The 25,483-nt window shown below is 40.1% G+C and overlaps 1 protein-coding gene across 5 annotated transcripts in view; it reads right to left on the reverse strand.

The window, feature by feature from the left end:
• Window positions 1-25,483, reverse strand: part of nrcama (neuronal cell adhesion molecule a) — a 73,374-nt gene that overhangs the window by 14,166 nt on the left and 33,725 nt on the right. For 3 of the 5 annotated variants that reach the window (XM_059326116.1, XM_059326117.1, XM_059326115.1), the window contains exons 3-22: window positions 12,930-13,093; window positions 12,411-12,428; window positions 11,955-12,060; window positions 11,258-11,451; window positions 10,886-11,008; window positions 10,529-10,699; window positions 8,961-9,072; window positions 8,627-8,811; window positions 7,307-7,438; window positions 6,893-7,036; window positions 6,670-6,781; window positions 6,261-6,427; window positions 5,601-5,748; window positions 5,025-5,149; window positions 3,983-4,012; window positions 3,223-3,324; window positions 2,366-2,563; window positions 2,194-2,264; window positions 1,886-2,111; window positions 466-581 (exon numbers count right to left, since the gene is read on the reverse strand). In XM_059326116.1, coding sequence (XP_059182099.1) covers window positions 466-581; window positions 1,886-2,111; window positions 2,194-2,264; window positions 2,366-2,563; window positions 3,223-3,324; window positions 3,983-4,012; window positions 5,025-5,149; window positions 5,601-5,748; window positions 6,261-6,427; window positions 6,670-6,781; window positions 6,893-7,036; window positions 7,307-7,438; window positions 8,627-8,811; window positions 8,961-9,072; window positions 10,529-10,699; window positions 10,886-11,008; window positions 11,258-11,451; window positions 11,955-12,060; window positions 12,411-12,428; window positions 12,930-13,023 — 2,574 coding nt within the window. In that variant the 5' untranslated portion in view covers window positions 13,024-13,093. Of the gene's footprint in view, window positions 1-465; window positions 582-1,885; window positions 2,112-2,193; window positions 2,265-2,365; window positions 2,564-3,222; window positions 3,325-3,982; window positions 4,013-5,024; window positions 5,150-5,600; window positions 5,749-6,260; window positions 6,428-6,669; window positions 6,782-6,892; window positions 7,037-7,306; window positions 7,439-8,626; window positions 8,812-8,960; window positions 9,073-10,528; window positions 10,700-10,885; window positions 11,009-11,257; window positions 11,452-11,954; window positions 12,061-12,410; window positions 12,429-12,929; window positions 13,094-25,483 lie in introns of those variants that run through there. The other 2 variants (XM_059326114.1, XM_059326118.1) reach the window with 2 other exon arrangements.

A 25,483-nucleotide genomic window follows, 5' to 3' on the forward strand; every position in this document is an offset into this window, starting at 1 on the left:
AAGAGTAGCCATTAGCGTATCAATGCTAACTCAAAATTGTGGTTGCAACATTAGCTGACATTTCATAGAGGCGTTACAATCGTGCCAATTCAGCACATTGCAGAAGTAAGGATTAAAAGTTATTACAATGTTAAATTATAAGTTAGTACAACTTACAGTTGAGTTGTCAAAAATCTGAATTCAAAGTTGAGCAGACTCAAAAACAAAACTTAAAATATTAAGTTTTATATTGTCCAAATTAAAATTGTATCAAAGTTTGTTGCCTTGAAATTTTGCGTTCAACCAACTTTTCTTTTTTTGCAGTGTAGTCCGTCCCATCACTAATGTTTAGTGTAAACCTTATCAAATGCATGTGTGTGTGCAAGTTTTGTCACTCACGCACCAACATGACATGCAAAGTAGTGGCAGTAACTATAAGCAACAAGCAAAGTCATGCTATAGAAATGACCATTTATCAAACATTACCTTATAACCCTGAAGCCTCCCTCTGACTGAGGGGGAAGCAACAGGCTCCCAGTGGACTTCAGCCAGTGTGCTGTTGTGAACCATCACCTGCACACTCTCAGGAGCAGACAGAGGCACTGCACAGACAAATCAGAGAGAAACAGTTAATTAAGATTAATTTCAAGTCCCCAGACTATTATCAGGAAGTAATATAACTTTACTTCTGCAGACATCAACTGCACAAGTTTATGAAAAATGTTAAAACAAGCAAAAAGGATCAGAGTCAATGGTCAATTATTGTAAATGTGAACATGTATCTGAATTGCATCTGAATAGCTGCAATATTTTATTTTGCAGTGTCCAACTTTCATAATTATGTTGGAAAAACTCTGAAAAGAAAATCTGAAGAGCATAATTTGAAATTGAGGTTCTTACTTTGAAACTGATTTCCATTAAACATTTTTATTCAGTGGCTGTGAAGCTGCACCTTATTCCCGCTGAAGATCCAACTCTTTATGTACTTACACATTCATTTGTAATTTGTAATAATTTCTCACCATTCAAATTCAGTTCTTTTTCACTAAAATTCACTTTTATTTACTGAGACAGATATCTGTTTGTTTACTGGTCAGAAAGCTTGGAAAATGAACACAAAAAAAAATATTTTGTTGTAATGTGATAATGTAGTAATGAGATGCCAGGTTGTTTACTCTGATGCCAATGGTTAATTTTCTGAAAATAACCATGGAATAAACTTGAACTAACAGACTTAAACTAAGAACAAACATATCACTGCTGTTAATACAAAATCTTATATCTCATTAAAATACACAGGAGGATGTTTGCATTTTTTTTTCTTTTATAATATTGTAAAGAAAAGCTTGTTGTTTAAAAAGTATTTTTTGTTTAACAAAACCTTTTAAGACAGTGCATGTCCACGCAGGTGTGTTCACTTGTGGCTGATTAGACCTGCAGTGGCTCTGGAACTGCATCGGGGCTTTACTTTATACTAAACTTTAAATTCAACTCTCTCTATATATATCTGCACTCACTTTAAAAAAAAATCAAATCAGTTCTTGCAGTTAACTTTTAGTTACTAAAACAGACTGATCTGTTTTGCATGTTTATTGGATTAAATCCTTAATCCAAAGTGGCAGAAAGCTGGGAAAACAGTGATATGGGCACTGAATTTAGTGGATTTACATCAGACTCCAATCCATGTGAACCAAACCTTAAGAAAAATATTTAAATGCACAACTGAATCTCTCATTTGTGATTTTTTTTTTTGCCCATACTACCGCTCGCACTGAGAGTCAACACTTAAATCTGAAATTCTAGCAGCCTTATGTGCATTATTTAAGTGTAATCTCCACTAGTTCTAGTTAATGTAGACTAAATAAACATTTACAAGTCTAAAAAGCATATAAATGAGTTCACTCACAGTCTTCTCCAGAGTATCCAGTCACTATTTTCGGGTCTGGGCCGTTTCCATAATCATTCAAAGCTTGAACCTTGATCTCGAAGGGCACATAAGTCGGAGTTCCTGAAACGGTGAACTGGGAAACGTTGGCCACCGTCTTTGAGGACCAGTCCTCGTCTACGTCCTTCTGTCTCCACTGCACCTTGTACTCCAGACCTGGCCCGTTAGCCTGAAATCCAGTCAGCGGCTGCACAGAAAATATTTGTCAGTTGCTGGAAAAGAAGTGAAATATTCCAACTTTCATTAACTTTGTAAAAATGACAGCTTACTGTCCAGGTGATGACCAGGTTGTCAGGTTTTTCTCCAACTCCTTGAACGCTTGATGGGTTTTCATCAGGAGCTACGAAAACCAAAAAATGGTTTTAGTGATGGATTAGTGAATTTTTTTGAGTATATTAAATATTGCTGCTGAGTTTTCTGGAGGATGACTCCGTGGATCACCTGCGGGGTTGGTTCTGTACTGGCTTGAGGGCTGGCTTGGTTCGCTGTAGCCAACCCGGTTCATTGACAGAACTCTGAAGGTGTAGTAGACGTATGGAGAGAGGTTTAGCTGCGCTGTGGTGCTAGTACCAGTAACATCCGTCAGGTTGATCCAAACTCCTGGCTGGTGAAGCAGATCCTCGTATTGGATCAGAAACTCTGGGGAACATTGATTAAAAAAGATTAAGTGTAGACACTGCCTCGAAGAAACGGGGGGGAAAATATTTCTTGAGGCATTCTGTGTATGTTTAGCCATGTAGGCTCACTGCTGCTTGCAGAAACCTAAACTGTGTCTAAACTTCTCCACACCATTTTCTTTTAATGTGGATTTTTCAGTGTCTAGGGCCGCGTTCAGAATGCCAGCCAAAATCCGATTTTTAGCCCATCCAGATTGGAACTGGATGGCTCTTTTGAAGTCTGAACAGTCACAAATCACATGAAATCCGATTTTTGCGAACCGGATCGAAACCACCTTTGGGAGGTAGTTTCAGATCGCATTTGGACAGATGTGTCTCAGTCTGAACCGCTCCAAACACTCAGATCGGTTTTGACTGTCCGTGACGTCACTCTACGCGGCATCGGGTCAGACCCTCTGACGCCGTTACTATGGCAACCTGTCAGATCAGTCAATAATGTGGCCCAGTCTGAACAGAGCCATATCCCATTTGGACACTTGATAAAAACAGTGTGGACAGTCAGCCCTAAAAATCGGATTTGAGTAGGAATCTGATTTGAATCAGATTCGCCTGCAGTCTGAACGTGGCCTAATTTAAGGGTGGCATTGGAAAGTGTAGTGTAGTTTATTAAACATTTCATACTCTCTGTGGGACTGTTGTGTTCGTCCCCAGGGATCCAGGTGAGCTGAACGCTCCTCTCTGTCTGGTCGGTCAGTTCGAGGTCAGTCGGAGGGTCGGGGACCTCTGAAAACACAACATGAAGCCCGGCACCGCAGAAAAATTAAAACTCTCTGCTTTTTAATGACAGCAAGTCCACAGAAAAAGACTTTAGCTGTAGGGTCATTTACTGTGATGCCCACAGCAGCTTAACAGCTTATGATTTATGACTTATGACTTTATTTTCTGAAAAACACTGAAGGAAAGTTAATTTACAGATTTGAACTATGAATAAATATATCACTTAATATATTTTCATTCGATGATACACAGTAAATAGCTTGCACATTTTATTTTACAATTTGTAAAGAAAACCTTGTTTTAAAAGGTGATTTTTTTTTTGTGCAACTTAACATTTTAAGAGAAGGCACATTTAAACAGGTGTTTCACTTCTGGCTGATTAGATCTCTGCAATCAGTCAGCTCACACACCTGAGAAGGCATCTAATCAGGCAGGTTAAGTGAAAACACCTGAGTGTGCCGAGGCAGTGTTCTTCACAATGAAATCAAACTCTTTAAACTGTAAAATGCTACTAAAAAAAACCAAAATTCATTCCAAATGGTATAATATGAACAGAATAAACAACATAAAATAAAGGTGGAATGGAAGGTTTTATGAACAGAAATTGATGGTTTGGGGGAAGACGATGAAAGCTACAATAACCCAGTCTGTGGACATTGTTTACCGTAGACAATAGCTGGAGTGGGAGTCGCCTCTGAGACAGCGAGAAGCAAGAGTAAAGTACAAGAGATTAGATGTTAGTGACAGATCTCAGAAACAGCAGAAAAGCAGGGAAATACTGTTAATGTGAGAGAAAATCTGATTATAACTGATATGCACTGTTGCTGAAATTTTAAACTGTTGAAAAAATAACATTGACCTCCACAAAGGAGGTTATGTTTTTCTTTGGTTTGTCTGTTTGTCAGCAGGTTTACAGAAACATTTCTGGCGCAATTTTCTGAAATTTTGTGGAGGGGTGTAGCATGGACCAAGGAAGAGCTCATTAGATTTTGTTTGACATTTGATTTACATTGTGTGGTTTCCACACTCCCTAATCCAGACCTCTGGTAACCTGTTGAGTACGACTCAAGACTCTTAACCCTTTATCAGGCAAAGAACAATATATCCGGTAACTTCAGGTAATATTTCGAGAAAAAAGTTGCAAATTTACTAGATTAAAGTGGCAAATCTACAAGAAAAAAAGTTGCAGATTTAAGAGATTTAAAGTGGCAAATCTGCGCGAAAAAAGTTGAAGATTTACGAGAAAAAAGTGGAAAAAAAACAACTTTTTTCTCCCAGATTCACCACTTTAAATCTCATAAATCTGCGCATTTTTTTCTTGTAGATTTGCCACTTTTGTCTCGTAAACTTTTTTCTCAAAATATCATTTTTGTATGTTTTTTTTTACACATTCTGGCTGTATGTAATATCCTCCAATATTCTCTAGGGTTGAAATTTGGAATTTTCAAGTATTTCAACGAGTGCCCTATTAAGGGTTAAAGTGGTGAATCTGGGAGAAAAAAAGTTGCTTTTTTTCCACTTTTTTCTTGTAAATCGCCAACTTTTTTGCACAGATTTGCCACTTTAAATCTCTTAAATCTGCAACTTTTTTTCTTGTAGATTTGCCACTTTAATCTAGTAAATTTGCAACTTTTTTCTCGAAATATTACCTGAAGTTACCAAATATAGTTCTTTGCCTGATAAAGGGTTAAATGCACTGAACATACCTACGACAGTTAGCATGGCGCTGGCTGAGTCCTGGTCCAGGGTGGTGTTCATGATGCAGGTGTAGGTGCCCTCATCTCCATCTGTCACATCTTTGATGGTCAGACTGTCTGTGTCCACCTCAAACCTGATGAGAGTATCAGAGATACATTTTTCGGTAACGCTTTATATTAAGGTCCCTGTAATAACCATTAATTAACAAGCAATAAGGCCCTTGTAAGTCCTTACAATATGCTTATTAACATTATTGTGTGTTTATAAGCTTATATAAGTGTTAATAATGGCATTACAAACACCCATGACCCACCCATTATGTCTTTGCCATGCCTTTATTCATCTTATTTTGTTTGCTTATTGATATTAAAATATACTTTATTGCTCATCTATTATAAGTTAACTATAACTTAACTATGCTTTTTGCAACTACCGGATCTAAAGCGAGAACAATGCCTTATTACTTGTTAATTAATGGTTATTAAGGACCTTATTATAAAGTGTTACCCATTTTTCTCGTCTCCAAATTACATGTAGTGTGTATTTTGTTGTGGTGTAACGTTACGAGTAAAAGGTCTCTGTACCTCTCATCATCGGGCATCTCTCCGTTGTCTTTGAGCCAGGTCATGGTGGGAACAAGAGATGGGTCATGTTTGACCTTACACTCGAACACAGCGCTCATTCCTCGCTGCACCACTTTGTACTCTGGCTGCTTCAGGATGCGGGTTGGCTCTGGAAGATTCAGGAAATGAGTAATGGAGGCTTAAAATATAATCTCTCTTTGAGCCATCCCAGCGTTGGCCTCTTCAGACGAAACACAAATAATTTGCGGGAGTACATTGCACGTGGGTTTAAAAATTGGAGCCTGTCCATCTGAGTTTATTCACACTGAATCTGAAACTTGTATTCCTCAGTGAGTTTTTTCCCCTCATGTTTAAATTTCCATGGATTTGGATGACGATAAAACCAAGTCAAACAATGGAATGACTTTTGCTTGGATTTTCCCAGATATCAGTTCTGTTAATACGTCAAATAATATGGATATCGCTTGATAGTGTCCTCTATGACAAACAAAATAAAGATTATCAAATCAACATACCTAAAAATAACATCTGGGAAACATGAATATTGTTGGACTTGGTGTAAGAGGTTTAAATGCAAACAATCATCAACAAATATTCCATATTTTTATTTAGTTTTATCCCTGGTGTGAAAGGCCTTAACCACCAATCTCCATATCTGACCTTTAACCTCCAGGTAGACATGATTTTCCTTGATCCCCAGGTTGTTGGTGGCGATGCAGGTGTACTTCCCACTGTTTAAAGGCTGGGCCACATGGATCTCCAATGTACCGTTCTCATGGATCACATATGGGTCCCCGTTCTTCACGCTGGTCTGACTGTCTTTGAACCTGCAAGGAAACAGCAAACATTAGGTTTTTAATGACAGGACTTTGGCCCCGTTTACATGATGACCGTGTGAACAGAAGATGCAAAAGTGGCGTCGTGTCTTCACTTTTTATTCCGGCATTTATATCGGCATGTCCGATAAAATATTTTGTCGTTTTTACCCGCAAGCGTCCTCGTGTAAACGGGGCCTTTGATTCTCACTGGGTTCACTGATGCACCCATAGAAACCTGATGTGGATCTTACCATGTGATGGTTGGTATTGGTGAACCAAAGGAGGCACAGTGAAGTAACGCAGGGTTGTTGGTGATGACCTGATAAACTCTGTTGGGTGGAGTCAGCACCCTCGGGGGCTCGGCTGTGGGAAGAAGCACAGCATTATCTAAATCAGCTTCTCCTCCCTCACACACTGACCTGCACTTCCCAAAGTTACAGAAAACTTTTAGTCCAGCAAAACGGACAAACTCACCGAGAACGTTGACAAAAGCGTTTGCCATAAGGTAACCGAACTCGTTGGATGCATTACACTGGTAGACAGCACTGGACCCTGACTGCACATTGCTCAGAATCACAGTGTCACCATCCACCTTCCGACTGTGGTCCTCAGGTACGTCTAGTACAAGATTAGAAACAGGATAGATGGTCCAAATCAGAAGTTCTTCAACTGCATCGTTAGTATTGTGTATGTCGAAACCAGCACATAACAATTCTGCATTATGTGAAACTAGAGAATACCAAGTACTAGAAAAACACTAGAATTGGGAATTCAATCCCCACTGCAACTTGGCATGTTTTATATTTGCTGCTGCCAGATGCTTTGAATATAACTGAGCATAAATGTAGTATCTGCTATTTTTTGAATGCAAGGTCTCATTTTACTCACTCTGTATGGGGACCCCATTGACAAACCAGCTAATCTTGGGTTTGGGTTCTCCACTGACTCGACAAGTCAGAATGCCGGTCTCATTCGGGGCGAGGATCAGGTTCCTGGGAGCGCTGACCCAGAAAGGAGCAGCTGTGGATGTCAAACAGAAACAGGGAAGATGCAGCAAGATTTGAGAGAATGGAGAAAACTGAGCTTTTCACCACATGATGCACATACCATCCAGAATCCAGAAATATCCATGTAATTCTAAGATTAAAACATCAGTAAAAGCTGTCTAAACTTCTTTTCATGCTAACATTAAAACTACAGGAAATCATCAGATTCAAAGTGTTGCTAGTACTACCTATCCCAGTGTGAATGAATATTTAATGTTTGCAGTTCTGGCAGCTTCTGGTGCAATTTGTTTTGCTCTCTGAGTCCTAAAACATGCGACCAATAGACGGATTGCTAAACAGGCCTTCTGGTCCAGGGGCCCAAAGTGTCACGGTTCAACCTGGCCTTAGCCTACAAAATGTCAGTCAGAGACCGTACGAACCAGGAAGAGACTCAAAATGGCCGCAAAGAAACCTACAACTACAAAGAGATGCTAAACAGCTGCAAAGACGCACAAAACCAATGTTCAACGTTTCACGATCTGAGTGTTGTGAGTTGCACTGGTAGCAGTCATTTGCTTTGTTTCCATTAAAGTCGGAGCAAATTTTGAAGCAAAATTTTGAAATGTCTCATAAATGAGAATGCAAATCAGGAACGTTTCCATCGACTGGTTTAGAGCGAATAAACAAAGCTGCATGAACGTACTTTCATCAGAAGGTTGCAGTGTAATGTAATGCTGTAGGCTGATCTAAATAGATTAGATAAGAGAAAGTAGAGGCTGTGCAAGAGATAAAAAAGCAACAAAATTGAGGTAGCTAATTGTACAACTTACAGAGCTTACAATAACTTATTATTCTTTCATGTCAGCTCGTCTTGACCGGCAGTTAAATGTTCGCTATGTCAGAATTTATTCGGAAAATCGGTGGTGGTAGGTGGAAGCATGACTACTGTATCAAACCTGCCTTATGAAAACCTTTCTGAATGGGAGAGTGACTGGATGAATCTGCCAGAGCAAAGAAAACATGAGCTCAGCAGATTTGACTAGATTCAAGACAACAAAACAACCACAGGAGAAAAAACAACTACAAAGTCACAAAACCGCAACAAAAACAACCTAAATAACTAAGTCAGTCTGGTCGTTGGGTCTTTGCATGTCTGTGCAGAGGGGCATATTGTTGCATAATCTACCCATGAGCTCAAATTTGAGAAAATAAACCTGCGTACCTTTGACAGTGACCTTGATGATGTGGTATGCAGTGCCCAGGTTGTTTGTGGCTGTACAGCGGTAGTCTCCACCATCAGCTTCAGTCACATCAGAAACCTTCAGCGTTTTCTTGTAGTTAAGGAAGGATATCCTGCTGTTGGGCAGCTCTCCACCATCCTTCTGCCAAGAGATCTCTGGAGTGGGCCTGTCACAGAAGCACATACAACGGTGCTATTTCTGGATTTGGTTCTGTCAAAAACTTTTGAATTCCTTGACATATTCTTGTAAAGCACACTGTATAATACCAAAAAAATTCTACCATGTCAATTAGAAATAGAGCAGATGCCGACTTACAAGCCATCAGCAATGCACTCCAGCTCCAGAGTCTCTCCTCTCAGAACCATGTTGGTGCTGGTGGTGCCCAGAGGCAACATGAAACCAGGGCGCCGCTCTCCTTCTGGGCTGTCTGAACACATGAGGACACACAACCAGATCAGAACCACACTGCAACATAACACTTCTCCTCCTTTTTGGGTGAAAAATTCATATTCTCATGAAGGAAGGGTAGCAGAAACGTACAGAAGTGGATAGAAGGGATAGTGAGTGATGACCCAACAAAATGTAGGGTTTTTTTTGTCTCGAAGCCTTGATTCACACTGTTAGAGCTGTATCTCAGAATCGTAGAGCGAGAGGGATCTCCCTAAGAGGAGTAGCCTTTGGTTTGTTGCTATGGCAACATGGGGGTCTCATCTTTGTGGAAAGCATACCCCCGAGCCCCTGACACATCCCTCAGAAGTTTGTAATGGAAGGATCTAAATCTCTTTAACATTCCTTTGCCCAAAAGGTCAGAAAATAAGGAATGATCCTCTTTCGATTCAGAAGGTGGAGGAAGAGGATTGCCGTGTTACAAGACTCATATTGTGCTTCATATGTGGCCATCTTGGATCATTGAGTGTGTGCTTGATGTAGCAGATCATGAGATCAGTGTGTTTCTGATGGGAGGGGAGAGGCAGTTAGCTTACATTTAATTTATGCATGCTTTGAAGGGTGCTCAAAACATCTTTCATATGTTATCTGCACAATGAAGCGATGGATATTGCTGTTTTTTTTTAGCATGCATTAGTCATTTTTTATCAATATAGACCAAACCTCTATAATTAGACCCTTTAATTTGCATCAGGAGATGTACATAAGGTTGGGATGTTAATGTCGTCACAGAGGAGGGGTTGAGTCAAGTTAAAGGTGAGTGTGTGTTGGGTTTGGTTAGGCCAGGGAGTCAATAACAGGGCTGGGTTCATACTGAGGGAGCTGAATGGGAATAAACCAGCAGCACTCACCACTAAAGAAATCAGTGATATTGTATAAAGCAGCCACAGTCTCATTCATTGTTTCCACTGTAATATAACAGAACATCATAAGCATGCAAAGCTAGGAAAGAAAACAGGAAATGTGTTACTTTACTTTTTCACTTAAAATGAGTTGCCGCAAAAAAGACATTGACACAATCCAGGTATACACACAGAATTTCTGTGGGGATTGTGCTATTGCTAGAAACACTTTAACAGCACAAACATTCATCGGAGGTAAAGGTAGTAATGCAAGATCCAAAAAAATCTATAAATGAGAAATAAATTACTGTATTAAGGGGAAATCATATAAATCATATAAATGTTTTACAATAATAGTCAGAAAATAGGAATGAAAATGTGCTACATCTGAAGCAACTGTTTATACTGGAAAAACACCTTTTTCTTCACTTGTTTATTTATAAAAACACAAAACAATTAGGATCACCAGATCTGAATCACCAGAATTTCTCACTTGCCTCTCAAAGCTTCTATAATAAAACGATTCATATTGCAATTTTGTGGTGAAATGTCAATTGAGGTGAAAAAAAACAACACAACATTAAGCTGGCTTACTGTCCAGCACGGTGACAGAGATGGGCTGTTTCTGCTGGATGGTTTGTGTGTGAGGGAAGCGAGCATAGCAGATGTAGTCGCTCCTGGTGTCTTCTGGGAGAACGTTGGAAAAGTACAAGTCTCCATTCAGAGCCTGGGACACGCGTTGATCCAGCGGTAGCCTCTGGAAGTCTGAAGGACGAGGAGAAAAAGATCAATGTAAATGCTTGTTTATTTTTACAAGATCTTAGTTTTTCATAGGGTCAGTTATGGGATTTCTGGGGGACTGCAGTCCTTTTTTTTTATCCGTTCTACTGAATGTGAGATTCTGGTGTCTTTGTTTCATGTGTGCAGATATGTACACATGCAATGACTCACTGTTATCCATCCAGAAGATGACAGGAGGAGGCAGCCCTGCAGGGGGTCGGCATTGCAGCACCAGGGAGACCCCCGTCTGCACCACGATGGCCTCATTTCTCTCCTTCGACCACAAGGGGGACCCTGCGAGTCACAAACATCAAACAAAGGCACTGGAGGCTTCCCGTGGCTTTACAAATCGAGTGGAATATCAAGAATTCATAAATGCAACAGTGAGATTGAGCATTTTGCGAAAGCTGGAAGTTGAATTCAAAGACCAGCTTTAAAAAACTGCTCCAAAAATATACTGTATCGTGCTATCGTTTGAGCTCAAGCCTTTAGAATCTAATCTAATTTATCAGAGCCAATTAAATAATTGAATCTAAGTCTTACTGGACTGTCTGATGACGATGCTGTTGGATACTGCGGTTCCGTGCTCGTTGTGTGCCGTACACTGGTACGTTCCCTCGTAGGCCTCGGCCTTCTCCCCGCTGATGTCAATGACCAGAGTTCCTGACCCGGGCTTCATCAGGACTTTGGAGTCTTTCTCCACATCAAAGTGGGTCCCATTTCTTGTCCATGAAAAGCTAGGGTCAACAAGAAGGATAATCACTTGAATGTCATGGTAATGAAATATAAAAGAGGAAATGTGAGTATTAGCCTGTTTTAAATTGTTGAGCTGTATTGTGGTCTGTTCATGCATACTGATTGTAATCGCTGGTTTTCTAGCAGGGGTTTGGTGGGTTCTAACTTGATTCAGGGGCTTGAGTCTAAACTGTCTAATTCCTCTGCCAGGTGTGTTTCCTCAAGTGGTCTCCATGACAACAGTTGCTATGGCGATTCATATTTCCACACTGCTCCGGGTTAAGTTGCCCTCAAAAAAACAGATCTATAATCTCACAGAGGACCATAAAACTGAAGGGAAATCAGTTTGCTCTTGATTCCTGGAAACTCATTTCGAGCATATTATCATTTCACAAGCTCGGCGCCTCAATTGTTGTGTGAAGTAGAAAAGTAACCGGTGAAATATGCTCAGTGTGTGACTGGGATGGTTGAATGAAGCATCAGTGGGACGGGGGGAGAGTCTCACCTGGGATGAGGCTTCCCCTTGGCTTCACAGTGGATGACGATGTTCTCCCGTGGATCGAAGATGTAATCCTTCGGGGACTGTAGCGTTATAGTGGGGGGTTGGGGCACTGGAGAAACATGAAAAGAAACATAGATCAGACACGCACACTGAGGTGTCAACAAAGCACACTGCGGGCTTTACAGAATCAAGCATCGGCATGCAACAAGCAATCACACGTCACGCCATCTGAAGCTTGAAAACAGCTTTCTTATCTGGTTACAACTTACCTGTTCATGTAGTGACATAAAACCAAGCATCACTCCAAAACAAGGACTTCACACAGTGACAGTGTTGAGATAACTGCATGCACATCTAACTAATCCAGGGCACACAAACTTAAGAAATAAATCAATAAAAAACGTGTTTAAGTGCAAAAACTTAACACTAGAAGTCACAGCAGTGTTTGAGGCAACTTACATCCTTCCAGTACTTTAGCTTTTTGTCCACCAGGACACGCCGTACCACAGTGATAGAATATTGAGGAAAGGTGTTAGTTTTTGCCATGAGGAAAGAACAGGTTCAGGTGAAATAGTTGCACGTTCAAGTACTTCTAAGCATTTTATTGAGCCTGCCTGAAGATCTGCAGAGAGATTGCCCTCTTGTTTTTCTTTACTTGAAGTGCTTCTGTTTTATCAGGCAGGTCAATCAAGGCATGAAAGTATTTGAAGACATTGTATGTCATAACTGAAAGAGTCTGCATGCTGAAACGTGCAAAGAAAAGCAAGAAATCCAGTCAACTGCTTAATCTGCAGCTCTAATGCCTGTTAGTGGCTCATAGAGGCTTTCATGTTTGTTATTCCACACAATGTAACTGTGCTGAATGGAACTTCCATTAGTTGTAAAGCGTTGATACAAGTGGAAGAGTTGGTAAAAGATTTTAGGATTTACTATTTTGATCATCACAGAAAATGTGAAGTTTATGGGGATGATACGTACGATCAAGAGGCACTTCCAGCGCTGACGTCATGTGACTCAAGAGGATCAATAGCACTGCTCCAAAGCCCGGCGCCCACTTCCTGTTCCTGTCCATGGTCGGGGGTATCACGATGAAAACCTTGTGTCCAAATTCAACAACAGGATCAGGGCGGTCTGGATCCACACTACAGAGATACACAAAAGAACAGATCCATGGGTTCACTAAACTGTTGCTTTGACTTGTTGAATGGATTTATTTAGTCTACATGACCACCAGGTTTCTGCTCAAGCCTCTCAAAATGTGTCATGTATATAAGATCTGTCCATAAAAGTGAGAGATGCGGGTACACAGAATATTTAGTCTGAACCACAATGCAAAGTTTACTTTGCTGCATTTTTCCTCTGCAGTTCATTGGCATTCTTGAAGCTTAACATCCACACCAGACAGTATAAGTCACTGATCACAAGTGGCTCGTCTCCGGGACGGCCTGTCGGCCTGCCAACGTAAAGACTTTGGCAGGAGGAAAAGTCCAAACAAACTCTGTTCCAGCCCTTGTAACCTAAACAATTTAAAGGCATAGTACGGATTATTAGAGTGGGGGTTGTATGAGGTACTTATCCATAGTCAGTGTATTACATACAGTAGATGGCATTCAGCATGTTCCCAGTTTTAAAATGCAGGCAGGAGTAGTAACACAAAAGCTAAGCAATGTACTGTAGTGGATGGGGGCAGCAGTAAACAGTTTAGCCACCCAAAAAAAGGCCCATCTTCAGAAAATCTGTCAGTTTAAATGTATGATATATTTTGGATATTTCCACTGCTTTACAGGCAGGCCTGAAGCCATTATATCAGGGGTGGGCGATTCAATTTTCCCAAGGGGCTGCATGACATACTGTGAAGGTTGCAGAGGGCCGGACCAATACTCTGACCCTTATTCTGCTCAATATTACTTTCATCGCTTTATAAAATGCAGTAAATTATCTGGTTTTGAGTTGCTACTGGTAAGAATACATGATATAATACGACTACGTTAATGTGGGGTAAGTCAAATATATAGCAGTAAAAAAAATAGTAAAAACTCCAATCATTATTGCACTTTTCCATTTATTTTAAAAACAACATACATTAAAACCACAAAAACAATATAGAGCATGTTATGCAGTAACAGCAGTAACCAGCAATTGATATGTATGCAAAAAGTGTTTTTGACAAAATAACAAGATAACGCAGTGTTTTTTTTGTGTGGAATGCACGCAAATAAAAAAGGCTTCAAAATGAAAGCACTGTGGTTGTTTTGATTTTTAATTCCCGGGTAACCACGTGGGCCGGACAGGGACAGCCAACGGGCCTAAAACCGAGGTCTGCTTGATATCCATTTATACATCTAGCGACTCTTCAAAACCACCAGACTCCTTTTGACAAGGACAGTAGTTTTACCTTGCAGCAATGTACTGATGGACTGGACCAAAATGCATTTTAGCCACCAAAAGAAAAAGTCTCACCAAAAGTCACCAGACTCCATTGACAAAAATGGTAATTTTACATCGCGGAACACAGGAGTTGCTGGTCCGCTGCAGCCTGGATCAGCTAGTTTGTTTGTGTTATTGTGTGACTTTGTGTGTAATTTGGTACGGTTAGTTTGTGTTTCATTTGTGACTTGGGTAGATCTGAACTACCCCTGTGAAACACCAGACTCTTGCGTTTGGTCAGTCTTTTGTTGCTCCTAAAAGAAAACTGCTGCTTAGAGAACACCCCATTAGTCTACCACGTGTTTGCCTGTAAACATATGGCATGTGAGTGTGCTCGACCGGAACAATCACAACTCTGCTACATAAAGCTGCACACATATTGGCACATGCATGCACAAACGCACCACATTAATAGAAGCATCCTTGTCACTGTGTCATATGGATTAAGTTACACATGAGTGCAGGCCCACGAGCGCAAATTTCTGTTGTGTGGTCCATAAGAAAGAGACGCAGATTTATACTGCGGCCGTCACACAGAACCATGTTGCCATTAATGGGCTCTTGTTAACTGCACCATGGGGAGCAGGAGATTGTCTGTTTGTTTTTCACTTTTATGGGCTTTGTCTTGTGTGAGGATGTCACATGCGCATTAGCTGATGGTAATTTATGAGCAAATTGCACCAACAGCATCAAGATACTCCTGTGCATACAATGATTTTGATTAATGTCTCAATGCAAAAAGCACATTTCTCAAGGTTTGAGAAAGACGAGATCAGTGTTGGACTTAAATGATTCGTGGAAATAAATTGCATGAGCCAGTTGAATCAGAGCAGCCAAAGGGTGACGGTAACTCCTGTCAGCAGGCTGAGATGGATGTCGAGGTGGAGCAGTGTGCTGCTGTCAGGTAAATGGCTCGGTCCACCCCGACATCTTCATTATTCATGACTCGCACATGCATCTCTGCACATGTGTTGTGGACACACAAATATAGAGACGCACCGACAGCGCACACACATGCACAAATACACAGGGGGGGCTGAAGTCTTCAGAGGCTTGAAGGTGAAACTATCAGGCTCTCTGCTGGATTCAGGCCTGTTACGTCTCCACTCTGCTGGAGAGGAAGCATGTCTCATGGCATAGAGAGAGTACGGTAATGAACACACACACAGAAAGTAGTGTGTCAGATTTTATCCAGCTGAGGTAGGCAGAGTGTGTGAGCTAATACAACCCCAGGACGCGGCTAATTACGCCGACACGTCCTATTGGATCTTACTCTCACTAGTTAATGGAGAGGGAAGAGAAAAGGAGAGCAACACAGCATGATGCACCAGATGCATTAATGCATGCAGGCCATGCATGCTAAATCTTCTAATCTCATTGTGATGTGCAATATGATATCATGCAAATGTAATAGCCCATCTTCAGATTAATTATTATAATGCTCTATGCTGCTGCAGCACAAATGGCCTCCCCCACAGCCACACATATTAATCTGTGCTGGACTTCTGGTCATTTTCTCCCAGAGAAAGACTCAGTGAAGCCCATTCACCTGGTAGGGCTGCATATAAGAGGGACTTTTGTCTAAAAGGTAATGAATGGGAAGGAGAGATTGGTGAGCAGAATGAAGATATTCAGGACAGAACAGAAGATGGGAGGAAAAGGAAAAAACAATCCTACAGCCTGGGGGAAGACTGCAACAGGGAGGTGTGGAAAACCACTCTATCAATTTACTCGTCTTCTCTTCTCTTTTAAAGTAGGCTCCGACCATAGACTGTATAAAATATGGATGTAGCCTGTGACGTCACCCATAGCTTTCTAAAGGGAATAAATGAAGCTCAATGTGAGGCTGCAGCCATCTTGGCAGAGCCTGACTCCTCCTGAATGAAGCCTGGCTGCAGAAACACCTCCTGTGATTTCACTCAAAGCTGCCACATCCTTCATTAAACACAACTTTAAGCTTTAAAATTGTTTAAACAGGTGAGTTAATACCCCATTCTGAATTATTATACCATTCTGAATAGGGAAATTACAACCACAAATCCAGGAAAGGTTTAAGGCTTAACAAATTTATCAGACTACCGGTTTATGCCACAGCTGTCCTAAATTAACAGCATTAATATTTCTATGTTTCTGTAATGGTGAATAAAGCAGTATGTATAAGTTACTCAACCAAAATGACATATTTTAATGCTAAAATATATTATCCAAGAATTTTCAAATTTACTGTTTTACAAAAAAACCCTGTAAAAATAGTAAATAGTAATAGTGCACATTATTTCTTGATTCACATGTCAAATTATAGTTATCTGACTTCTCAGAGAAACCCAGTGAGCCGGCTACAATCTGGCTATAAAAAAGTGAAATCAGTTAGTTTGCCAAAATTAATAACTAACATTTTGGTTTTAATCAAGCTTTTGAAACATTTCTAAAATATTTGTTTTCTCGTTTTTATGGCAGGTTGTCTAATAAATTTATGTTAAGTACTGTATATATGTCAAAAAGGTTCAAAGAAAAAGAAAACTCTTTTTGTACCAGGCTCTTAACAGGTTTATTTCTGCTCTAGTGTTGGCCATTTTAACATAGACTCACTTTTGGAGCCAGCCTCAAGTGGCCACTGGAGGAATTGCAGTTTTTGGCACTTCCGTTCTGGCTTCATTTCTGCTGCTTGGCTCCAACCAATTCTGGTTGTTTGAAGCCTTTATGAATATTTGCAACATATCGGTGTCACGGCTATCTATTTCTATCTAATATAAAGTATTGAGAGGCAGCATTTTGGGATAAATGCCATAGATGGGAAAATTATGTTTACTGTAAAAGTGGTGTTATTTGCTGATGTAAAAATAATGCAATCATTAACAACTTTAAAGTGGAGCTTTTGAGGTGCAGATTAGCACTTTCCCTGTTTCTAGTTTTCTTATCAAATATTCAGCAAGAAATGAAAATACACATTATTTCCTGTTTTGTTTCTTTACGTAAAGCAAAGCTAACCTGCTTCTTATATAAAGTCATTACTTCTGAAATCCTCTTACATGGAAATATAACTGTTTTTGTACTGAGTCTGTTTTTATGTCTGACCTGGGTCACGTCTCCAGAGAGGCAGAGAGAGATTAACTGCCCGGGGGTAGAAAAAATAAATAAATCTGTAGACAACACAGATGACTCCCCGAGCTCGGGCACAAACAGAAAACAGACACGTACATAAAATTAGCTGCCACGTGCAAATGTCAACATCTCCATATTCCAACAGCTCAAATGTCTCTGATTGTTAACTGGCATAAACTGCTTGGGCATTCATGTTTGAGATTCCTCACAGCCTTTTGATTTGCATGATGTATCATAAAATTGAACTTTGGCCTTTTTCGAATGAAGAGGACAAACACCCTTTCATACCTGTTTAACTGTATATGACCCTGCAGCGTGCTACATGTTTTTGAAGCCTGTTGAGTGTATTTTCCATCATTAAAGGCTCTATACCATGAGGCTGTGCTGTGGTGGAAAACATTTCTCTGGAAGGAATATTTCCCAAAGACAGGCTCTCATAGAAGCATCAAATAAAGGGAAGATGATGACAAAGGGGACCCAGAGGAGGATGAGTCTGATAACTGGTCATCTCTCATCCTCCTCGTTCCCTCGCTCCTCTGACTCAGAAGTCAGAGCCCAGAGGTCAACGAGTCGCCCTCCAGCTCTGCCTTACATCTGGATCACTCTATCCTTGTCTCTTTCCTGTCTTCCTTCCTCTGTTTAATGTGGTCTTTGTTTTCAATCAAAGCCCATGAGCAGTGTCATCTGGTCGTCAAACGGAAATACCAAATTAGGTTTCAATGTGACGTTTGCATGAGTGAAAAGGAAGGTGTTTGGATGTTTTAAATGGATGACAATGGCAGACGTCCACTAGCCAATCCTACATTTCTGCCCTCTACACTGCAAAAAAAGAAAAGTTGGGTGAACTCAAAATTTCAAGGCAACAAACTTCAATAAAATTTTAAGTTGGACAACTAAACTAAATATTTTAAGTTTTGTTTTTGAGTTTGCTCAACTCTGAATTCAGATTTCTGAGTTTATAATTTTACATTGTAATAACTTTTAATCCTTACTTCTACAATGTGCTGAATTGGCACGATTGTAACGCCGCTATGAAATGTCAGCTAATGTTGCGACCACAATTTTGAGTTAGCATTGATACGCTAATGGCTACTCTTCTAGCTGTAACAAGCAGCGCCGGTAGCATCAGTTAGCCACTAGCTTTCGCTAATGACCGAATTTCACCGCTTTCCCGCATTTCACAACAAAGAAATAAGAGTTAGCAGAACTATTGTCCCTTGTTGTGAACCCCAACTTAAAGATATAAGTAACAATAACTCACCAACTTGTTTTTGAGCATACAACTGGCTTCCTTTGCTGTGCTAACTTACATTATTGCCCTAAATGTCAATAATTTATATTTCCAAGTTTTACCAACTTAAATCACTGTTTTAGGCAAAAAATACAAGTTGGCATTTTTTGCAGTGTAATTTATTCTCACACCTTCTCCCAAATGAAGTCCATTTCCTGACACCTTTCAAGCTCAACAGTGAGTTCTTCATTAATAGATGAGTCAATATCACTCATTCACATACAGAAAGCCATAAAACTACACCACCCGACCATTATGTAAGTGCTTATGAAAATGCAATTCAGTAGTGAGGTCGTCTGCGCTTCTGAATTACTGTAATCCACTTTGTTCCCATCACACATCCACTTCCAGTAACCTGCATCTATTCCCTCTGTTGCTTTGTGCTGGTGGACTGAGCTGAGCACTCAACACTTAAGAGGCTATTAATACTAAATGGCTGTCAATTTACAACCACGATTCCAAAAAAGCTGGCATGCTGTCTAAAACATAAACAAAAACAGAATGTATTCGTTTCAGTACATTGTCAGGACTTTAAAATAATTTGGCAGTGGCCTCCTCTAAATACTGGACATGATGGAGTTTGGTAAGAATGCCAATGTTCTTAACAAATTTATCTGACTTTAAATTTACACATTTGCTTTGTCATCTCATGCGCACAGCTACAGTTTACATATGAAAGTAGAAGAAAGGAATAGTGACATTTTCAGCAAGATCTCTACACTAAACGACAGAATATGTACTTTGTCCGTATCACCCATACGACTGCCTGCCTGAACAAACTGATTATTAATCAGTTTTCCAAATTGAAAGTTTAGTAACTTTATGAGACTGATTTAGGTGAATTGGCTATATTTATTTATATTTTAGTTTTACAGATGGTACCCCCAACGAGCTATGACTTAGAGCAAATCAAGTCATATAATTTATTTTGATTTCTGACCGGTTAATATTGTTTAATGAAGTGGGGTGGGATTGAACAAGTTTTTACTTCTTCCCACCCCTTTTCAAATATGCTGTGGCATTTTTTATAGAGTGCTTGGCAGCCTTGGTATTATTGTATTGTTGTTGCATATTTGAAATAAAAAAAAAAAAAAAAATGATTTATGATAATTATTAATAATTCTGATAGCCATCTTACCACACTTTTGAACGTGAGATCCACACAAGTGTTGCTCAGCTACATCCTTGCATATTTGATATCCTTATGGGAGGGATAGCATTTATGATAACGCCCTTTTATTTACATGTTTGACGCCCTGGCAAGGTATCATTTATGCATAAAAGAGGCATCCTAAATTCCCAACAGAAATGTGCTGACCAGTTGGAGAGGTAATCAAATAACCAGAATTAGAATCATCTTTATTGGCCAGGTACGTGTGCACATACCAGGAGTTTGACTCCGGTTAACTGGTGTACAAAAATACAGATATATAAATATACAAAATAAAAATAGCAATTACATTAGAAAAAAATATGAACAAGGTTAGGTTAGTAAAAAAATATACACAGGTTGTGGATTGGTAGAAATAAATAGTTATAAAAATGTCTTCTTCCAGGCCCAGTGGTGCTGAGGGGCACTGTCTGTCTCTGTGACTGTTTAGGGGATCAACAGCCTGGAGAAAGAAACTAACGGGTTTAAAACGGCTTTTTTAACCACAACATAGATTTGTTCACTCAATGAAATGACTCAAAACGAAAGTAGTAGAGTAGAAGTATTAGTAGTATGCGCAGCAGTAGAGATGAGAAATGACTTTGAATATAATTGCATATTCAACAGAACTAGAGCCAACAACAGAATGATGTGAAGCCTGCTGACAAGAAGCCAACAGGCTTCCTGCCTCTCAGTTTGCAAACCCTGAAGCAACGTGCTAAGTTGGTCACTCCGCAGCCTTCAGTCCCACTGAGAGACACTGAGGCCTGACAGCCTGACTGAACAGATGAGGGAGGAGGAGTAGGAGAATTAGAGGATGAAAACACAGTCATCTGCAGTCACATCAGATCACAGTGACGGAGATATTTCTAAGACAATAGACTGAATCGGACTGCTTTCAGCCAGACCGGACTGGAGTTGATGCTCCCTCATGTGTAGCTCAGTACACACACATCTCTACTTTTGTAAACACGCTGATGCTACAACCACAGTTTAGACAGTACTTGCAGTCCTGTTGGAATTAAATACATCAGTTGTTTTATTTCAGGCTGAAATTTCATTCCTCTGGGGAAGACATCCAGCACATGGACCGCACCACAGTAACTAGACTTCACTGAACTGTGGTGACCCTCATACAGTCTCCAGTAACCAGGTCAGTAGAAGAGGAGCTGTGAGCCACAAACAGGGAAACTGCAGCTTCCATGTGAAGCCAGCGTGACTTCCACTTCACTGCTGACATTTGAGAGCACTTTTGTTGGGGGAAATATGCATGTGAACTTCTGATAAAAACTAAATTGAAATATTAGCAATCCTAGGCCAGATTCACTGAAACTGAGCTGACTGGGGAACAAAAAGACATCCTCTTGTAAACAAACCCAGTACAGAACACTGCTTCTGACAGCGAACAAATGCCTTTGTGCATCCAGCGCCTGAGGTGAGAACTTATTGCAAACCGATCCTGCAATCATATATGCAAAGTAGTTGCTTGTGTATGTGCAGCAGGGGAGTGTAGCTAGCATCAGCCCTGGCTGCTACTATCTGTTAGCCACTGAACAGAACTGCTGCAGATGACTGAAGTTGATTTATTTGGTAGAACTTGTTTTTTAAAGCTTTCTTTAAGTTTGTCCAGCCTCTCCTGAAAAGAAATTCTGCTCTTTAATTGCCAAATGCTCCACTGTGTTCACCAGCTAGTTGCTAATGTTGTTGTTTGATAAACCCCCTGTATATACACTACATGTTGAAAACCAAAGTTTCTTTTGTTTTCTGATGCCAAAAATGATGCTGATAAGAGCCGCAAGAGTGAACTTTAGTAAAGTTGCAGGCCAGAAATAACAAAATAAAGTTCTGTAGGGCTTAACAGAACTGAAGAGTCTCGGGCTAAGCAATTAATGCATAATTTAATCAAAATTGCAATAACATGGACTATTGCAAAATCAAAACGATAGCAGAATATGAGTCAGAATGCCATTCTGAATAAAGAATTGTGGTGTTGTAGAGATGTCTCCTGTCAAGACAAGGTTTATTTCTAAAGTGCATTTAAAACATCAGTTGACCAAAGTGCTGTACAAATATAAATATGACAGTAGATGATAAATATGAACTAAGAGAAACAATAAAACATCATCAATAAAACACTCAGAAGAATCTTTGGTACAGATCCTTACAAAAACATCACCCACTGATGACTTTAATGTTTCCCAAAGAAAATGAGAGTAATGATGCAAAAATTATCATCCCTCCAATATTGGAAATGTATTTTCAATTTCCAGCCCTACAGTGTAGTGATAGTTCAGTGAGCTCTTCACTATGATGACGCCTTTTACATACAAGTAGTCACATGACCCAAACATTGAATAGGGGAATATAACTGATTATTTCACATTTTTGTATTTTAAAAATAAGCTCCTAACCTGTACTTTATGCTCACCTGAGGCTAAGAAGACTGAGATGTTTTGAGCAAAGATGGACGACTTAATATTCTATAGCCACTAATGCAACATTACTATGGTTAATGCAACAGAAACAGCCCTGAATTTTACATTCTTAGGCAATATGCTCTAAAAAAGCCAAATGACATGCTTTGACATAATCTGTCAAATCAGACATCAAGGAATAAACAGCCAATCCAAAATTAAAGGCTTTCATAGAACAGATAGCTGATGCCTTCTCAATCTGCAGATAGAATACAGTGGTAAACAGACATATTGTAGCTCATAATGCTGCGTAAAAAATGGAAAAGTTGGGACAGGTATGCCAAGTCCAACAGGCATTAGATGGGGGGGTTAAATCTCACTTCCAGTGTCTGTAGAGGAGGAATACAAAATATATAGCAATGCCAACGTATATAAGGCAGATGTACTCAACAACTGCAGAGAAACAATCACATCCGTCTATGAAGAACGTCCAGAGTCCAGAACACCAACCTGCTCCCAATTCTTGGCTCTGCATCTGTCAGTTTGATAACTTTATTGGCCTTATCTCTCTTTCTCTTCCCCTCCTTGACAAACCCCCATGAAGGCGGTCTGCCACCAACAAAGCCCATTGTAAGGTGAGAAAAACAGCCCTACTTCTTTGGGGCAAAGCTTTTCCTGGACTTCTTGATCAAAACGGAAAACGAGGGGCACCACTGCCTCACTAATCCATCCTGATAGACGTCCGCTATTCATCCACGTTTCATATCTCTTTACTGAGTTAAGTATTATTTACTAAAGCACATTTGTGCCGCAGACAATAGTTAGATAACGTTACACTTTTCTTACACTGGAGAGTAAGCTGAGACGTTGTGGTGGAATGGGAATAAAGCACTCCGCTCAAGCTAAAGTGAAGTTATGCTGGGTGTTATACAGTGTTGTTTTCTGTTTAACAAACACTTGACACTGGGATATGCAGAGGTGAGGTGTGGAGATTATTGTTAAAAAAACAATAATATGAGGTAATGGCATACTTGCATTACTGGTATTTCCAGGGTAATGTTCACACAGAATGCACCAAATATGTCCTCAGATCAGTTAATACAGGACATCCCTTTCTACCAGGACAGGCTATTTGCTTAATGTCTACATATACTCATACCTGACAAATAACCAGTATTTTATAGTAGGTCAGGAGGCAGTTTAAGTGGTGTGCCCTTTAGACATATTTCCTTGTCAGGGCTGTAACCAGCAGCTCCCCATTTCGGCTTAATTTAGAGAGCGCCATGATTTAACTGCTGACCTCATCGGAAGCTGTCCGCCACACTGGAAGTTATTGTAAGAGGAGCTTTCAGTACACTAACTCCACTTCTTTCAGTGAAAGGACAGATCTGGCAGCCTCTTTGTCTCCAATAGCCCCCAAACCGGATCGTTCACAGCCTCCTAATCAGAACAAACTATCTCAGTCCCTTTTTTGCACATGCACACACACACACACACACACACACACACACGGCCTTCCCTTTTTTGGGGTCAGTTTTTCTAGCACCATCCGCAGAATCCCCCAGCGCTGCTTTTCTCTGAGGCTTTGTGAAGTGCTGATGGTCAGCATGCCCCCCCCCACACACACACTCCATCCTCTACAACCAGCCCATGGGGGCTATTGTCCTTTATGTTGTTTACCACTGGGATAACGCTGAAGTGGCAGGGGTGTTCCAGGGCACAAGGTGACACCTCTGGCAATAAAATATGTGGCCACAGTTCAAACGAGTAAAGTTCTTCATAGTATTAGTGTGCAGTGATAGAACCTTTGGTTTCAACCAGTTTTCAACCAATCCTGCTGTTTCTAAAAAACAAGATTCATTACAAACACTGGGCAGTGTCATCTGCGTAAGTGCACAACTCTTCATTTAAATCTAGTTAAAACAGGGTCTGGTATGGTGTTGGAAGTTCGGTCAGTACAAATGTACACTGACTATTTCAACAAGGTTCTGTATAACTACAATGGTGACCTCTGCCCAGGCCAGTGGTGCATTCACTGCTCCTCAGATGGTCCCATTACTGGAATTAGGAAGTAGTTCTTGTGACTTTGGTGTTTGCTTGAGCTCTAGGTCTAAACTACAATTAAGGTTTTTTCTTTTTTGTTACTGCTCAAGGCATTTTAAACAACACGTTGATAGTGTTTTTGTTTCGGCCTAAGGGAGCATTTAAGTGAATTTCACAAACAGCGAGATAATTTGTCTGATTATTCCCAGGCCACATGAATGCGGCACAAATGCCCTATCTGGGAATGTTAATGAAAGTGAAAAATAATGATATCTGCCCCCGTGATCTGGATCTGCTCCAAATAGTAATGGGTTCTTTCCTTTGTCCATGCTACACCCTCAAACCAAGTGTCATGAAAAATAGGCCTTAAGTTTTTTCCATAATCCTGCTGAAAGACAAAAATAAACCCAAAGCCTTGGTGGAGGTGGAGGTGACCAAAACTAAGATAAATCCTTTGCCTCTTTTTCAGAAGGGATATGATACAAAACCATGAAAACATAGCTGTATCTTTGAGAGAACAAGTAAAGTTAGGAGGAGTAGGGAAAATTAACCTCCTATATTTTACCGTTACACCATAGAAATACACAGACTAGACTCTGTTAATGGTGACGACTAATGATTAAGAGTTGAAAATCAGCACAGTCCTCCCATAACCAACTTAACCCCATTTCAGTGAGTTCCCATGCATCCCCAGCACTGTTAAACTCTGGTATGAATAGACTTATTGTCATTTCCTGTTGTGCGTTTTCTATTTCCTATTCAGGGAAGGTAGGCAGCCCTGCCTTTCCATGAACTGAATCTAACAGCTTTGCCCCGGGCACATTCAGGTAACAGAGTGATCCTCTCTGAAAAGGTGAAAAACTGAGTACGAACACCTCTAAAGGTGTCACACCTGCAGACTGAAAGTATTAACACAAACTGCTGTGTTCTTGTTGGGGAAAAACATGTGCTTTGACAAAATGATTAAAAAAAACATTTCACATTACAATACAGAGTATTATGTATTTAAATTATGGGCAATAAGTTCAAATGACTGATTTCTGTTAAACCAAGAGTAAATCATTAAGCGGACTGGAAGTGAAAAATGAAAATTGGTCCAAAATAA

This window comes from Centropristis striata, chromosome 22 (genome assembly GCF_030273125.1).
Source record: "Centropristis striata isolate RG_2023a ecotype Rhode Island chromosome 22, C.striata_1.0, whole genome shotgun sequence".
NCBI classification, from domain to species: Eukaryota; Metazoa; Chordata; class Actinopteri; order Perciformes; family Serranidae; genus Centropristis; species Centropristis striata.